We start from the raw sequence: 14,894 nt of genomic DNA, 5'->3' as shown, positions 1-14,894 counted from the left end.
ACCAGTAAAAATGATGGTCCCAGGATGCACCTTAAAGAAGCTTTCAACACCACTGTTCATGGTGTAGCAGCCCTGCAAAATATCAATCACTCATATGGAACTCAATTCTAAAAATACATTAATTTCATAACCATCACAGAGGTAAAGATTATTGAAAAAAAAAACAGTGGTATTTGTGATTTCTAACACTCAAAGGTTGTCTCGATTTTTTTTATTAGTGTTTGTGGCGATTTAATATGGGATACTATGTTTCTAGTCACTGGATTAAATAATAAAATGGTACAACTATCGTGTAACAAGTAAAAAACCATAAAAACAAATAGGTGTACATCAATTCACAACACAAATTGTGAGAAAACCTATATTTGATTCTTAACGAATTCAAATTTTCGATAACTTTGTATTTTATTAAAAATATTTTTAATGGGAATTACCTATAAATAAAGTATTATTTTAATATAGGTTAATATAAGTGGTTTGAAATTGAAGAAAGTTACTATCTTAATTTTCGCTTCAAGCAACCTATATATGAAAGCATTCTCTTCAATATAAAACCACTCATATATGTAAGATTGATATTAAAATAATATTTTATTCACAAACAAATTTTATAGGTGCTATTGAAAATATTCTAAGAAGCTAAAAAAAAATCCTAAAAGTTAAAAAAATTATACATTTTGAAAAGGAAAACAATCATTTATTGTAGATTAATGCTTTATTTGTTACCATGTACCTGGATCGATGATAATGAATGGAGATAAACTTTTTAGCATGTGTTCCATTGTTTGGATAAATTAATTGAGAAAAAGAAGAGGAGTTGGAATTCATGTACTATTTATAAATATTTTGTTTATACATTGGTTTTTTCTATCCATCTCACTTTTTTATTTAAAAATATTTATAAAATTTTATACAATACTTGTTTTTTTTCTCAGTAAAACAATTGTAAAAATAAATATTCTATAAATATTTATGAAAGATGTGTAAGCAGAATGTGGAAGGGTTTGCGAAATATCCAACAAAGAATTCCATTGACGTTGAAAAATATGAAAAAGAAGTGTAGCAAAAATATGCAGTTTCGTAGGTTGAAGTGCACGCGCCTTGGAATGAAGTGAAAGAAAAGATGATGGAAATCAGAACGGAGTTAGGAAACAAAACAAAACATTAATACGTGTTTATTAAAGTTTAAAAGATCGGAACGTGTAGGTTCGGAAGATAGAGAGGTTCGGAGTTGAGGCATGGGAAGGTGAGAAGCAAAGCAACAAACAGAGTGGTGGAGGGTATAAAGTGGATACAGAAAGAAAGAAAGAGAGAAAGAGAGAGGAAGAAGCATTTGAGTTGTTTGAGTACCACTTTGTATCTGTACAGAGAAAGAGAAAAAGCAAAAGGTCAAATTGAGAATCTCTGTGTGTTTGAATTGGTAACAAAGAAACCTCAGCAACACTGAACACCATCATCATCATCATCATCATCATCATCAAGTGTTAAAATCAGAGAGACATAAAGAGAGCGAGTGAGAGAGAAGAGACTCAACTTTTGTTATATCTCTGCATTGCTTCTCCGTAGTTACTCATCGATATTATTTCCTTTTCTTTTCGGGTGCTGTGGAGTCCAGTTTCTGGTGAGGACAATGTTGATGAGTTGAATTGCTGAGCATAGTCTCTTGTGGGAGATAAAGTGTTTAGCTTAAGGCTCGGTTGGTGTGTGGTGTTGTTTGTTATGGCGGCATTGTCGTTTTCAGTGGCATCCGTGGTGGAAGATGTGCTTCAACAGCACGGTACTCGCCTCAAAGATCGTGATTTGGAATCTAGAAAAGCGGAAGAAGCTGGTAATTTCCCGTTATTTTTTCTGGGATTTTGTCAAAATTCAGTTTTTTAATTCCGGATTCGTTGCATTTCGTTGTAGTCTTTGATTGTTCCAGGTCTAGTTTTCATGTTTTACCATGAACGTGTTTAATTATAATCCTTTTTGCTATGATAGTTTTGCTTTTACTGAAGCTTAGCGGCTTGATTCATGCCAGTTTCTTGTAAAATAGTTATCCTACGATTGAAAGTATTTGAAATGCAGCATTCAGAAGGTATGAAGCAGCAGGGTGGCTGAGGAAAATGGTTGGAGTTGTTGCAGCTAAGGATTTGCCAGCAGAGCCCTCCGAGGAAGAGTTTAGGCTTGGTTTGAGAAGTGGGATGATTCTCTGTAATGTCCTTAATAAGGTTGAACCTGGTGCTGTACCGAAGGTGAGCATGGTCTTAATTTTTTTATACTCGCTTTTAAATCTCCATTATTTGCTAATATAAACTCTGTATTACTCTTAAAGGTTGTGGAGAGTCCTCTTAATTCTGCACTAATTCCTGATGGGGCACCCCTATCGGCATATCAGTATTTTGAAAACGTGAGGAACTTTCTGGTGGCTGTGCACGAAATTGGAATTCCTACCTTTGAGTCATCTGATCTTGAACAAGTATGTACAGTACCACATACATATTTCAGTTTCAAAACGTTGAGTGACAAATGTGTCACGGTGAACTGAATTTTTAATGACACATATAACAATAGATAATTCCTTGGCACTTGGCAACACTGAGTACTTGGAAATTGGAAGTTTGAGTGTTTCGTGTTAGTTTTCTGCTAAATTATTGATTTGTGTTTCAGGGAGGAAAATCAGCCAGGATTGTGAATAGCGTCTTAGCCCTTAAGTCCTATAGTGAATGGAAACAGACTGGGAGTAATGGTGTGTGGAAATTTGGTGGAACTGTCAAACCCACAATCTCTGCAAAATCTTTTGTGAGAAAAAACTCTGAGCCATTTACTAATTCTTTGTCGAGGAACTCATCCATCAATGAAAAACCCACGAATGCTCTCACATCTGATATCGAGTCTAATAAAATGGTTGGTAAGCTTTATTTTTGGCCTTGGCCTGTTCGCTGGATTTGTATAGTTGAACAGAAATAATAACTAAATGAATTTTTGTTTTCATTGTTACACATGCAGTCCGGGTCTCATTCTTTGAGTATGCTTGTTCGTGCAGTACTATTAGATAAGAAGCCCGAAGAAGTTCCACTGGTAAGGGTCTAGGATTTTCTGTATTTCACAAGATAATTTTATTCATGTAATGACTCTACGGATATTTATCATCTAGTCTTGCATTCACGCATTTCAATCTTGTCATCTGTTATGCAAAAGAGCTTTTGAGATTGCTTGCTCTAAGTTGCATTGTCTTCTCCGTGGAACAGTTAGTTGAATCAGTCTTAAACAAGGTAGTGGAGGAGTTTGAGCATCGCGTTGCTAGCCAGGGAGAACAGGTACATACCATTTCACGTTATTAATGTATAATGTCATTGTTTTTAGGTTGATGGTGGGCATGTTTTTGTACAGTACATGGCTCCATTAGTAGGAAAGAAAAACTTGTTAGTTGATCATTTTGACAAGCTGTGTTCTTGGTAATTTATTAATCTTTTGATTCACAGACTAAAAGTTTAAGAGGTGCTGTGTGCCAAGGCAATGGATCTGTATCAAAGTTTGTTATGGCAGATAAAAAGGTAATAATACTGACCCCGTGCTTAACATATTCGAAAACCTTCTTCAAATTTGAAAATGCTGATACTTACCCAGTTCTTTAATTGACTAGATGGATAACAAGATTCCTACAGTAACAAAGAAAGAAGGATTCCTCCATAAAACCCTTGTAGACGATGAGGAATCAAAAAGACAACTTTTGAAGCAGCAAGTGCTCTTTGATCAACAGCAAAAAGATATTCAAGTAGGGGGCAGCTAAGATAATGCTAGTCTTTTTCAACTTAGCAATTTTTTTATTTAGAAGTAAAATATTGCCTTCTGTGTATTCTTAAGGAACTAAAGCATACAATTCAAACCACCAAAGCTGGTATGAAGTTCCTGCAAATCAAGTTTCATGAGGAGTTCTCCAATCTAGGTAACATTATGCTTCTGATTAATTTAACTTCTTTTCTATATCTTTTCATTCCTATATAATGTGCATTACCATTGGTGAATAAGGTGCAGCATCTTATTTGATTTTCCATTTCTCTTTATAGGCAAGCACGTTCATGGCTTAGCTCATGCTGCTTCTGGATATCATAGAGTACTTGAAGAAAATCGCAAACTATACAATCAAGTCCAGGATCTTAAGGGTAAATTGCTGATTGACTAGCTTCTTTAAGATTATTATTAGTTATATTTGTCTCGATAAAACTAAGATGGTTAATTTTGTTTGATCAGGAAGTATTAGAGTGTACTGTCGGGTAAGACCCTTCTTATCAACACAACCAATTTATTCGAGCACAGTGGATAATATAGAAGATGGATCTATCACAATTAGTATTCCTTCAAAGAATGGGAAAGGGCGCAGATCCTTCAACTTCAACAAAGTATTTGGACCGGCTGCGTCCCAAGGTTGGTTTGGTTTTCAATTTCAGTTATATTAGGATCACTGTGTAAGTAAATATTGATAAAAATTCTTGTCTTGCTTTCAGCGGAGGTCTTCTCTGATATGCAGCCACTCATTAGGTCTGTTCTTGATGGTTACAATGTTTGCATATTTGCTTATGGTCAAACAGGATCGGGAAAAACATACACAATGGTAAGTTACTCTTAGTTGTCAGTTGTCACCTAAAAATACTCGAAATTTTTGTGACACTTCTTATTTATGTTTTTTTCTCGTAGACTGGGCCGAAAGAGATCACAGAGAAAAGCCAAGGTGTAAATTACAGGGCCCTAAGTGATTTATTTCTTACAGCAGATCAAAGACGAGACACTTTTTGCTATGATGTGTCTGTTCAAATGATTGAGATTTACAATGAGCAAGTCAGAGATCTATTGGTTACCGATGGATCAAACAAAAGATATCCTTTTAGTTGTTACCTTAAAATGATTAAGTATACATGTGTAGTTGCCTTTTCTGTTTTGAATAGTTTTTATTAAGCATAGGATGAAAACAACCATTATTGATGAAGCATTTTTCTCTTAACCATTTATTACGTTGGAAATTCGTAGTAATTCTCATAGAGGGCTCAGTGTACCAGATGCATGCCTAGTTCCAGTATCATCAACAAGAGATGTTATTGAACTGATGAACCTAGGCCAAAGGAATCGTGCAGTTGGAGCCACAGCCCTTAATGACCGTAGTAGCAGATCACACAGGTATATCCTATTCATTGTCCTGTCGTCCACTCTTGTTTATTTAGTGTTTTTCTTAAATGAAACAGTTAACCATTGACTTGTTAAATTATCAAATTGGCAGTTGCTTGACTGTTCATGTTCAAGGAAGAGATTTAACGTCAGGAACTATTCTACGTGGATGCATGCATCTGGTTGACTTGGCAGGAAGTGAGAGAGTTGACAAATCCGAGGCCACAGGAGACAGGTTGAAAGAAGCTCAGCATATTAACAAATCTCTTTCAGCTTTGGGTGATGTCATTGCTTCCCTTGCTCAGAGGAACCAACATGTTCCTTACAGAAATAGTAAGCTCACACAGCTACTCCAAGATTCACTTGGTAAGGTTTAAGACGCTAGTTCTGTACACTTTTCTATTCTTGGATACACAATTTTCTCCAATTTGATTATTACGTTGGTTGGCGTTTATTTCAGGAGGACAGGCCAAAACACTTATGTTTGTTCACATCAGTCCAGAGGTCGATGCAGTTGGAGAAACAATAAGCACCTTAAAGTTTGCAGAAAGAGTTGCCACTGTTGAACTTGGTGCTGCTCGAGTAAACAAGGATGGGGAAGATGTCAAAGAGCTCAAAGAACAGGTTGATATTCAAATTTGACCGCAGTAGCTCTTCAGAATAATCTTTAGAAAGTCTTAGCACTTCAGTTAAGCTAAATTTATGAAAATTTATGAATTGTGTTTCAGATAGCCAGCCTAAAAGCAGCATTGGCACGAAAGGACGGTGAATCTCAGCATTCTTTGTCTGGAAGTTCTGAAAAATATAGGGCAATGGCTAGTGAGTCATCGCCTTATCATGCAAACCAGAGGGGAGTTGTGAGTGATCGCCTAGGATGCCGGCAACCAATGATTGATGTCGGCAACATAGAGGTATGTATACTGCATTTTTTCTGTTTTGATCAGAATTCCAATTTCGTCTACTCTGCAAGAATGGATTTATATGTAGGAAAAAAGCAATCCCCTAACATATTTTAGAGCATAAATACTGAGATGTTTCTGGATAAGGACATGTTTGTTAATAAACAAAAGTATACAAAGAGGTCCTCAAAATTAAGTTAAATGTACATAGCCCCTCCTTATACAAATTTGCACTTCAATAAAAAAGCTGGGTCCTCAAAATTATGTAACAGCCCTAACAATTGCATGAATCTGAACAATCAATTTACTTATCGTTCGTTGAACATTGATCCTGCAGCTTCACAGCAATACCCCATTGAGACAAAAAAGTCAAAGCTATGATTTTGATGAGATGTCTACGAATTCACCACCCTGGCCACCAGTGAACAATCCTGGACAAAACTACCGGGAAGATGACAGAGAAACTGTTTCAGGAGAGTGGGTTGATAAAGTCATGGTAAACAAGCAAGATGCAAACAAAACTGACAACATCTTAGGCTGTTGGGAAACAGACAGTGGGAACTTATCCGAGGTGTTTTATCAGAAATATCTCCAAGATTCTTCTAAAATGTACTCAGATGGATCCTACAACATGTTCATGGGGCACAACCAATTTAAGATTGCTGGTTCAGATGACATGGATGATCTTGATGATACAACCACCGATTCCTCAGAGCCTGACTTGCTTTGGCAATTTAATCATTCCAAGCTTACCACCATAGCCAATGGTAATGGATCAAAGGCTAGGAGACCTGTCTCTAAGCCAACAAATAGCCCAATATTGAGGTAATGCTTCTTTTTTTTGAAGAGAAATAGTCATGTTTTTCTGTAGCTCTTATTTATTTTTTCTTTTTTTTTGGATTAAGATGAAAGAAACATGCATGGTGATAACTTAATTGATGGAATATTTGCAGCAAGAATAATTCTTCTCTTGGTCCTTCACCTTCACGAAAACAACCAAATGGCGTGTTACATCGAACAGGAAGACATCCAGCTCCAGTGGACATGAAACGCAAAACTGGTAGTAGAAAGTAAGCATGTTATTTATATTGGACAGTAAAAGGGTGATTTTTGTTTCATTCAATTTTTTAGATGGAGAGCTTTTGCAATAATTTTTTGTTGGTTTATGCTTGTAAGTTTTGTAAGTTGTATTTACACAGATAATGGAGGCAATAATGCCCATTGCTTCTACCATGGGATCCATCACGTTTTTCTTTTTTTCACCTTACACTGTAGTTTTTAGGTGATGTAAAAATTTCAAAACGACTGCAATGGTCAAAATTGCAACAATGATCTGATTTGTAAAGTTTATTTTTTTCTTGTTTTGGTTGTCCCCTTTCTCATATAAAGGCTTAAGTTGTACTGCTTTTGAATTTTCTTCGATGTATACTCATCTATATATAACATGATGAAACGTGAATTTTTTTTGTCTTACAATTTTTTTTACTTTAAAATGTAAATTTGAAAAAAAAGCACAAACTTAACTAGATTTCTTTTTACTTTTACTTTACCTAATGTTTGTACATGTGCATATGCATCGATGGTTTTTTTTAAGTGAAATAAAATATAATTATTTATTAAAATGTAGCAAAAATTTAAGTATATGTTAGTTTTCGTAATAAGGGGTGTAAAAATGTGTGCCTTAGTAAATAATGAGCTGTACTTTTTAATTAAGAGATAACATTGTCATAATTTTTTACTTCATGAAAAGATTAAGAAAAAATGCTCCAAAAATTTATTACTATCAACAAACAATTTACCATCAATCACACATAAAACTTAAATAGTTGACCAAGTACTTGGTGAGGTATAAGTGATTACATATTTTCCCTTGTTATTTAGTCAACAACATATTGAGATACTACATTAGCATAGTGGTTGATGATTGTCTTTTTTCATTTTAATGTATGTCAAAGCAATCAACTTGCATTTATTGAATTCATAGTAAGACTAATGCTTTGCCATGGTCTAAATGAAAAAACTTAAGTCAAAGATAGTGACTAATAAGCATTGTTTTTTACTTATGTTGAGTTCAACAATCTAATAAAACCTAGTTTTAAAGAATTTTTGTTTTTCTATCTTTCCAATAGACATTAAATATAACTATTTCGAAGTAATTCACAACTATTAATAACATAAACCAACAAAAGAAAATTTGAGACAAAGAAAATTGTATCACAATGGTATTATCGACAAAGTTAACCATTGATTGAGAATGCGTTCAAATCAAATTGAATAATAAAAATACGATTAATAAATCTAATAAAACTTGTAATTTAATATGACAACTCAAACCTAAAAGCCCTCTAAAAAACTTGTGATGAACATACATTGTTATTTCGCTAGCTGCCATTGATAAAATATGCATAAAAGAAGTTAAGAATGTGTTTGTATTTTCATTCTTAATCATAAGTTTAAGAATTAATTGTATTATTATTATTATTATTATCTTGACAATCAATTTCTGAACCTCGACGTACTTAACAATATGCAACACATGTAAGATCTATAAAAAATATTTACCTTACCTTAATAGTAACAATTTTATTACTAGTAGTAATAAATTTTTCTTTATGAATGGAAAATATAATTAATAAGTTTATGTAAAAATAAAATGTAGAAAGTTAAATAAGAAATTTTGGTAACTTATAGAAAATTGTGGTGATTTCAAGAACATGGGTTCAAACTCTTTTCTACCTTTTTGTTTAAAAAAAACAAATGGGCAAAGAAACTTTCGGTGATTGAAATAGCAAAACACCAAAACATATTAGTAAGAAGGATTTTAGTGTGGAGATTTTGGAAGTTTTTCGGGAACAACCTCTGATCAAGAAACCAAGTCTGGAATAGAGGTAGGGGAGCTAAGCTTTCACTACAAAAAAAATGTTATTTAGAGGAGGTTTTTTTTTCGATTTGCGGAGGTTTTCACCCTCCGCAAAATAAATTCCGGGAGTTTTTCAAACCGCCGCAGTTTGAGTCGCCACAAACTATCTGCGGGGGTTTTTTGCGACCCCTGGTATCGGATTCAATTTGCGGAGGTTTTTCTGCGGAGGGTAAAAACCTCCTCTATTATTAACTATTATTTTGTGAGGGTTTTTAACCTCCTTTATTTTCAACTATTTAATTACAAAAAATACCTATATTTTTTATATGCTATTCAATTCACTAGCTTGCTGAAATAATAAAAAAATCAATAAAATATATAAAATTGTAAAATACTGAAAAATAATTCAAAATTAATTTCATTGATGATTTAAAATAACATACATTCATTAATAATTACAATGTAAATACAAAAAAAATACATAATATTTAAATAAAGTTACAAGATTGACCAAAAACTCTAACATTGTCAAAAATACATAATAGACTAAATATAATTATATCCTAAAAACACATCATAAACCCCCTAGCATGAGATAATCCTCTTGTACTCAAAGAAAACTCCAACTCATTTGTATCAACAACTTCCTGAAATGATAAAAGAAAAATATTAAAATAAAATAAATCACAACAGACCCTTGGACTTTAATAGGTGAAGGAAACTATAAAGAAGAAAATGAACTACCAATATTTGAATTTCAAATGCATACTTTTTGCCCTTCAATGCCTTTCACCAGAAAAACTTGCAACGAAAACCAATGCCCCTTTCCACATCAATACTGGCAACCTGAGGAGGGCAGAAGCAACAGACATGAACAAAAGGCACTTCTTTATCACCTTGATTTATCAGCATGTGAGCTTCAAATTTACGTTCAATTAGTGATCATTTTAAACTAAAATCTGGATAGCTGCTGAGGAATGGTGGATATAACTGGACCGTATCTCTGCAAACAAATGATACACAAAATTCATAAGAAACGGAAAAAAGTTTAACATATTTTGACTGATAAGCATACCTATGTGGATAAGTTTAAAAATTAATACCATGATCAAGATAAAAATAAATAAATAAACAAGAGAATGTAAACTGGAACATGAGAGATGTTTTAACACTAACCTCTACTAAGGGATCCACTTGAGGAACCTCTATGAAAAAATAAATAATATTTCCTATGCATACCTTTTATATCTTGATGATATTTTCATTGTTTTATTTTTAACTCATTTTACAATGAATAAACACTCTTCCTTACTCATATGCCTTATTTTCCCACTCATACAATAGAAGATGCAAAAACTCAACATTGTTACAACTTTAAACATAAAAATAAATCTTACTTTTGCATTAGCCTGGACTCCAGCACTAAGTAAAGTGCACAAAAGTTCAATATAGGCAGCTAGAGTAACCTGTGAGTATTCCAAACTTTGTCTGTTTCTTAAAGTTTTCGTAGTGTACCCTCACATATGGATCACTTATGCCTTTGAGATAGACAATAACAATCCCTTCCCAGGACAAGTTCAATCCAACCATTGCTTGAGCCAAAACCCGAACCCTGTACATTGAAAATTGTTAGCATGAATATCCAAGTAGTGAAAAAAAGTTGTGAGTAAAATGACTAAATGGTTGAAAGAATCACTAATTTCAAAGTGAATAAGCACACCTTCGGTCCTTCTTGGTCATCCACTCTAATTGATATTCGAAGTCTTAATTCTCCAGAACGCACTCTTTTAAGAGGGATCCATACATCCCTTACTGACCCATCAACCACTACTTCCAAAATATGGTGTAGTATTGTTCAAAATTTGCATACAAAGCACTAATTACACTATAAAAACGCCTTTCTTATTAGAAGAACGATGGTGGGCAACAAAAATGTATTGCACTTAACCTAGGAATTTCATCAAACACATACAAGGCAGCAATAATCCCCACTCCCTGTTATGAGTTAACCAGAATATCCTGCACCATTAACAATCAGTGTGAGAGACATTTTTGAAAAGTTGAATTGGAAGTGAAATCAATATGGAAAGGCGTTGCAACACCAAACGATACCGTTGTGGCCGCGATAAGTGCAGAGGCGTTTGAGAACTGTCTCATCTTCGATTAGGGTTTTATGATTTCACGAATTTGAGGATACTAGTGAAAGGTAAAGCCTCTGAAACATGAAACCTAAACCTAAAAGAGAGGTTTGGGGAAGAGTTTTAAGATTTGAGTTTTGAATCAAAAATGGAAAACATAGAACTGAAAACCCCTTTGACTGTATATGCGTCTCCCAAGTCTACGACTCCCTCGTCTAGTCCAACGTCGACCCCGAACTCCTCACCACCTTCATGATAGGCGACATCAAGCTCCTCTACAAGATCACCTTCTCAGCACTTTACAGTGGGTCGTCATTACGCTTTTTCTGGTCGAGAATGGCTGTGACGGGAAGACGGCTCAAAGAGTGTAGATGATACATGAGAAAAAGGAAGTGTTTGATGAAGTTAAGTTTAGGTTTAGGAATTTGGAGAAAAAATAAAGTAAGATAAAATTTTGGAAGAAAAAGACTGAAAAACGAAAAAAAATAAAAAGAAAAATGTATTATAATTTGGTTAGTTATGAACCTCTTTAAAAAGAACTTAAAACCTCCGCTATCATTAGGCCTTTCACAATTCAATAGAACCAAATTAAATCATATTAATTTGCGGAGGGTTTTTATAACCTCCGCAAAATAACCTCCCTTAAATACCATTTTTTTTGTAGTGTTTTATATTCTGACTTAGTATTGTTTTATTATTATTCATGTCTTGATCTGTGTGAATACTGTTAATGAAAAACATATGTGCTTGTTATATATCTATCTATATTGAATTTCTGTGTTAATATTATATGTTGTTGTTTTGAATCTGTAAATAAGAAATTTATTTAAAACTAGTTGAGGAACACTTTGGCTAAGGAAAGACTTGGTACTTAAGTTGTCCATTGTGACGCACCTCTCTTTCCTGGAAGTCTACTTGATAAGTTTTTAACTTAAATCTTATTGAACAGATTATGTACTGTTAAACTATTGTGCAATATATCTTGTTGGAATGAAAATTTCTGATGAATTCATGTTATTGTGGTGGATATGGAATTATGAATTTGAGCATGGTATGAGTTGATGAATATGAACATGACATGAGTCTCGTGGAGAGATTCTGTAATGATATGGTATTAGTGTATATGTTGATGTTGAGGGTCTTGTTGTTGGAGGTTATCCTGATACTCTAATAATCATCCAGTCTCAAGTAGAGAAGGATGAATTATGTTGTGAGAGGGGCAGGAGGTCTTGGTCTATGTGCCGGTTTTGGACATAATGTTGAGGACTAACCTTGTGGATGGTATGAAGTATTTTGAAAGTGTATTTGTAAGAAGAAGTAGAAGTCATCACAAGTGCATAACCTCCCGTGACCGCTCATCAACGTATCATCCGAATGAGTGTCTATTGGGTATTGTGGAATGAGTGTCTATTGGGTATTGTGGAATGAATGTCTCTTGAGTATTGTGGGATGAGTATCTATTGGGTATTGTGGGATGAGTATCTATTGGGTATTGTGAGATGAGTGTCTATTGGGTATTGTGGATGAGTGTCTATTAGGGATTGTGGCATGATGGGGTGAGTATCTATGGTGCGATTGTTGTATGATGGTATGAGGGTGTCTGACATAATTATCATATGATGTTTGTTGAGTGTATCAAAGTAATTATGCATGTTTTATAAATGATTTGTTGCATGTTAGCTCACCCTACTTGTTTGTGTTTTTGTTTGTGCGATGATCGTATAATTCGTTATACGGGAGCATATGAAGGAATGTCGTCTGATTCAGTGCCAATGAAGAAAGAGATAGAAGAATTCGAGTTATAATTATGAGTTTGTAGTTAAAATCTGAGTTTAAAATATATATATATATATATATATATATATATATATATATATATATATATATATATATATATATATATATATATATATATCAACTCTGAATGATCAAGTTTGAGATTATGGAATGTTACCTTAAATGCAATGCTACAATATATCAATTATCAAGTGTGAGATTATGAGATGTTACAACACAAACCTTCATTGGTTATTAACGTGAGGTAGCCTCCATTTAATTTGGTAACCTACAAAAGAATAAAAAAACCAACAATACAATTGTAAGTAGTTAGCTTAGAATTTGCTATGAAAACATGTAGAAAAAAATTTGTTAAATAGCTTAATATAATTGTGAGTTGCAACTTGTAACAACATCCACATTCTACAAACTATCAATTCATTGAACAGATTACTAGGAATAAAAAAAACCAGAATAAAACAACTAATTTACCAGTTTTGTCTTATAAGCCAACTCCATAAGTTTGTCTATGGCAATATTTTATGTATGAAATTATAAAATTAATATAACAATATTAAATGTTAAAAAAATAATCAAATATAAAATAATAATTATAATAATAATCATCATAATATAATAATAATAATAAGATAGAGATGAAAATTGATAAAATTAAACAATTTTTATCATAAAAATAAAAATATAAGATAAAATTGTCAATGAGGAAAAGATTAGAAGGAAATGGTCCTACTAGCTCAATTGGATAGAGTGTTGTATGTGATAATATGTTATAAAATAAAGCTTATAAAAGAAAGAAGAAGAAAGGAAGAAGAGAGGTATGGAGACTGATTTTCAGTGTATTCTTCTTCCTTTAAGAAAAATTCATCTATAACCCAAAAAAATACAACTTGGGTTAAAAATAGTTAATACACATGGTTAAATTAATCATATGCGTAATTATAGTAAATGTATGTAGAACCATTTATTCATTACAAGTTTATAATAATAGAGATTGTTTAAAAAAAGTAAATCAGATTTCTGGCATGATTATTATCTGGGAGGTTTATTGAGGGTTTAATCTTAAATAATATGCTAAATATGATTTTAGATCCGTAATTTGCTTCCTGTAAATTTAATTTCCGGTTTCGGTGGCACATTTTCTATATATTTTAAGCGAGGTCAGTATTAAAAGTTGAGGAAACTATTCGTTTTTGCAAGTCTTTCCGTTGTAAGCACAAACTAAATTACTGAATAACTGGACTTATTAATAATGTAGTGAATGGTAATATTACAGTATAAGATAATTTTTAATGTCTAAAATGGAGGAAAACTCATGCCTAAAAAAGTTATAAGCGGACAGCAATTTTTATCTGTAAGTCTATTTATAAACTTTAGTTAAACCCAAACTCACATTTTAAAATGATATCATAACTTATTTTAAATATATTTAGAGTGACCTATAATGTGAATTACGTAACAATACGAACGTTACAAGATATATTAGAAAAAAAAAATATCAATTTCATATATACTTATATAAAATGAAATATATATATATATATATATATATATATATATATATATATATATATATATAACTTAAACAAACTAACTAGAAATAAAATATCTAACTTTTGTAAACTTTTATCAAAACCTTATTTTAAAAAATGTTGCAATGTAATTTTTGAAAGGTTTTGACAGACTTAAATCCTCAGCTTTTTAAATTGTAACGACGTGATTCATTTATGTATTTAAATTGATATAGTTACTTTTATAAATTGTCATTATGCATTGGTTATAAATTATATCATGCTTAAATTAATTTGGTAATATTTATAATTTTATTTTATTGTTAATTGGGTAAAAAGCAGTCACGTTGCTTTAATTTTTATAATTACGAGACTTAATTGATATAACTGATATTTTTTATTTAATATTTTAAAATAATGAATTTGTACTTAATTTCTAATATTTATTTAGATTTAAACTTATATTTAAATTTTTAATAATTATTTTATAAATACGTTAATTTTAATATTTTAAAATATATTAAAAGAAATTTAATATATCAAAGATAGA

The 14,894-nt window shown here is 32.4% G+C and overlaps 1 protein-coding gene and 1 long non-coding RNA gene across 4 annotated transcripts; one reads left to right on the top strand and one right to left on the bottom strand.

The window, feature by feature from the left end:
* Positions 1 to 1,309: 1,309 nt before the first annotated feature.
* Positions 1,310 to 7,401, top strand: LOC108326649 (kinesin-like protein KIN-14I). Of its 2 annotated transcripts, XM_017560254.2 has the most exons (20): positions 1,310 to 1,513; positions 1,616 to 1,828; positions 2,068 to 2,234; positions 2,315 to 2,458; positions 2,650 to 2,886; positions 2,989 to 3,060; positions 3,231 to 3,299; positions 3,465 to 3,536; positions 3,626 to 3,757; positions 3,847 to 3,928; positions 4,050 to 4,145; positions 4,234 to 4,407; positions 4,488 to 4,594; positions 4,678 to 4,856; positions 4,993 to 5,154; positions 5,255 to 5,508; positions 5,603 to 5,766; positions 5,871 to 6,053; positions 6,379 to 6,866; positions 6,995 to 7,401. In XM_017560254.2, exons 2-20 carry the CDS (start codon positions 1,720 to 1,722, stop codon positions 7,113 to 7,115), a joined length of 3,012 nt encoding a protein of 1,003 aa, XP_017415743.1. In that variant the 5' UTR covers positions 1,310 to 1,513; positions 1,616 to 1,719; the 3' UTR covers positions 7,116 to 7,401. The 2 variants fall into 2 exon arrangements, with proteins under 2 accessions (XP_017415743.1, XP_017415742.1); XM_017560253.2 differs by having other exon boundaries at positions 1,310 to 1,828.
* Positions 7,402 to 9,303: 1,902 nt separating this feature from the next.
* LOC128196035 (uncharacterized) lies at positions 9,304 to 11,571 on the bottom strand. Of its 2 annotated transcripts, none has more exons than XR_008248127.1 (5): positions 11,014 to 11,571; positions 10,622 to 10,920; positions 10,299 to 10,513; positions 9,646 to 9,904; positions 9,304 to 9,548 (listed from the first exon to the last, which is right to left on the bottom strand). It is a non-coding gene; the product is annotated as an uncharacterized LOC128196035 (long non-coding RNA). The 2 variants fall into 2 exon arrangements; XR_008248126.1 differs by having other exon boundaries at positions 9,671 to 9,904; positions 11,014 to 11,568.
* Between the last annotated feature and the right edge of the window lie 3,323 nt (positions 11,572 to 14,894).

The sequence above is a fragment of the Vigna angularis genome, chromosome 3 (assembly GCF_016808095.1).
Source record: "Vigna angularis cultivar LongXiaoDou No.4 chromosome 3, ASM1680809v1, whole genome shotgun sequence".
NCBI lineage: Eukaryota > Viridiplantae > Streptophyta > Magnoliopsida > Fabales > Fabaceae > Vigna > Vigna angularis.
The sequence above is the reverse complement of the archived record's forward strand: the minus strand, read 5'-3'. Positions and strand labels throughout refer to the sequence as shown.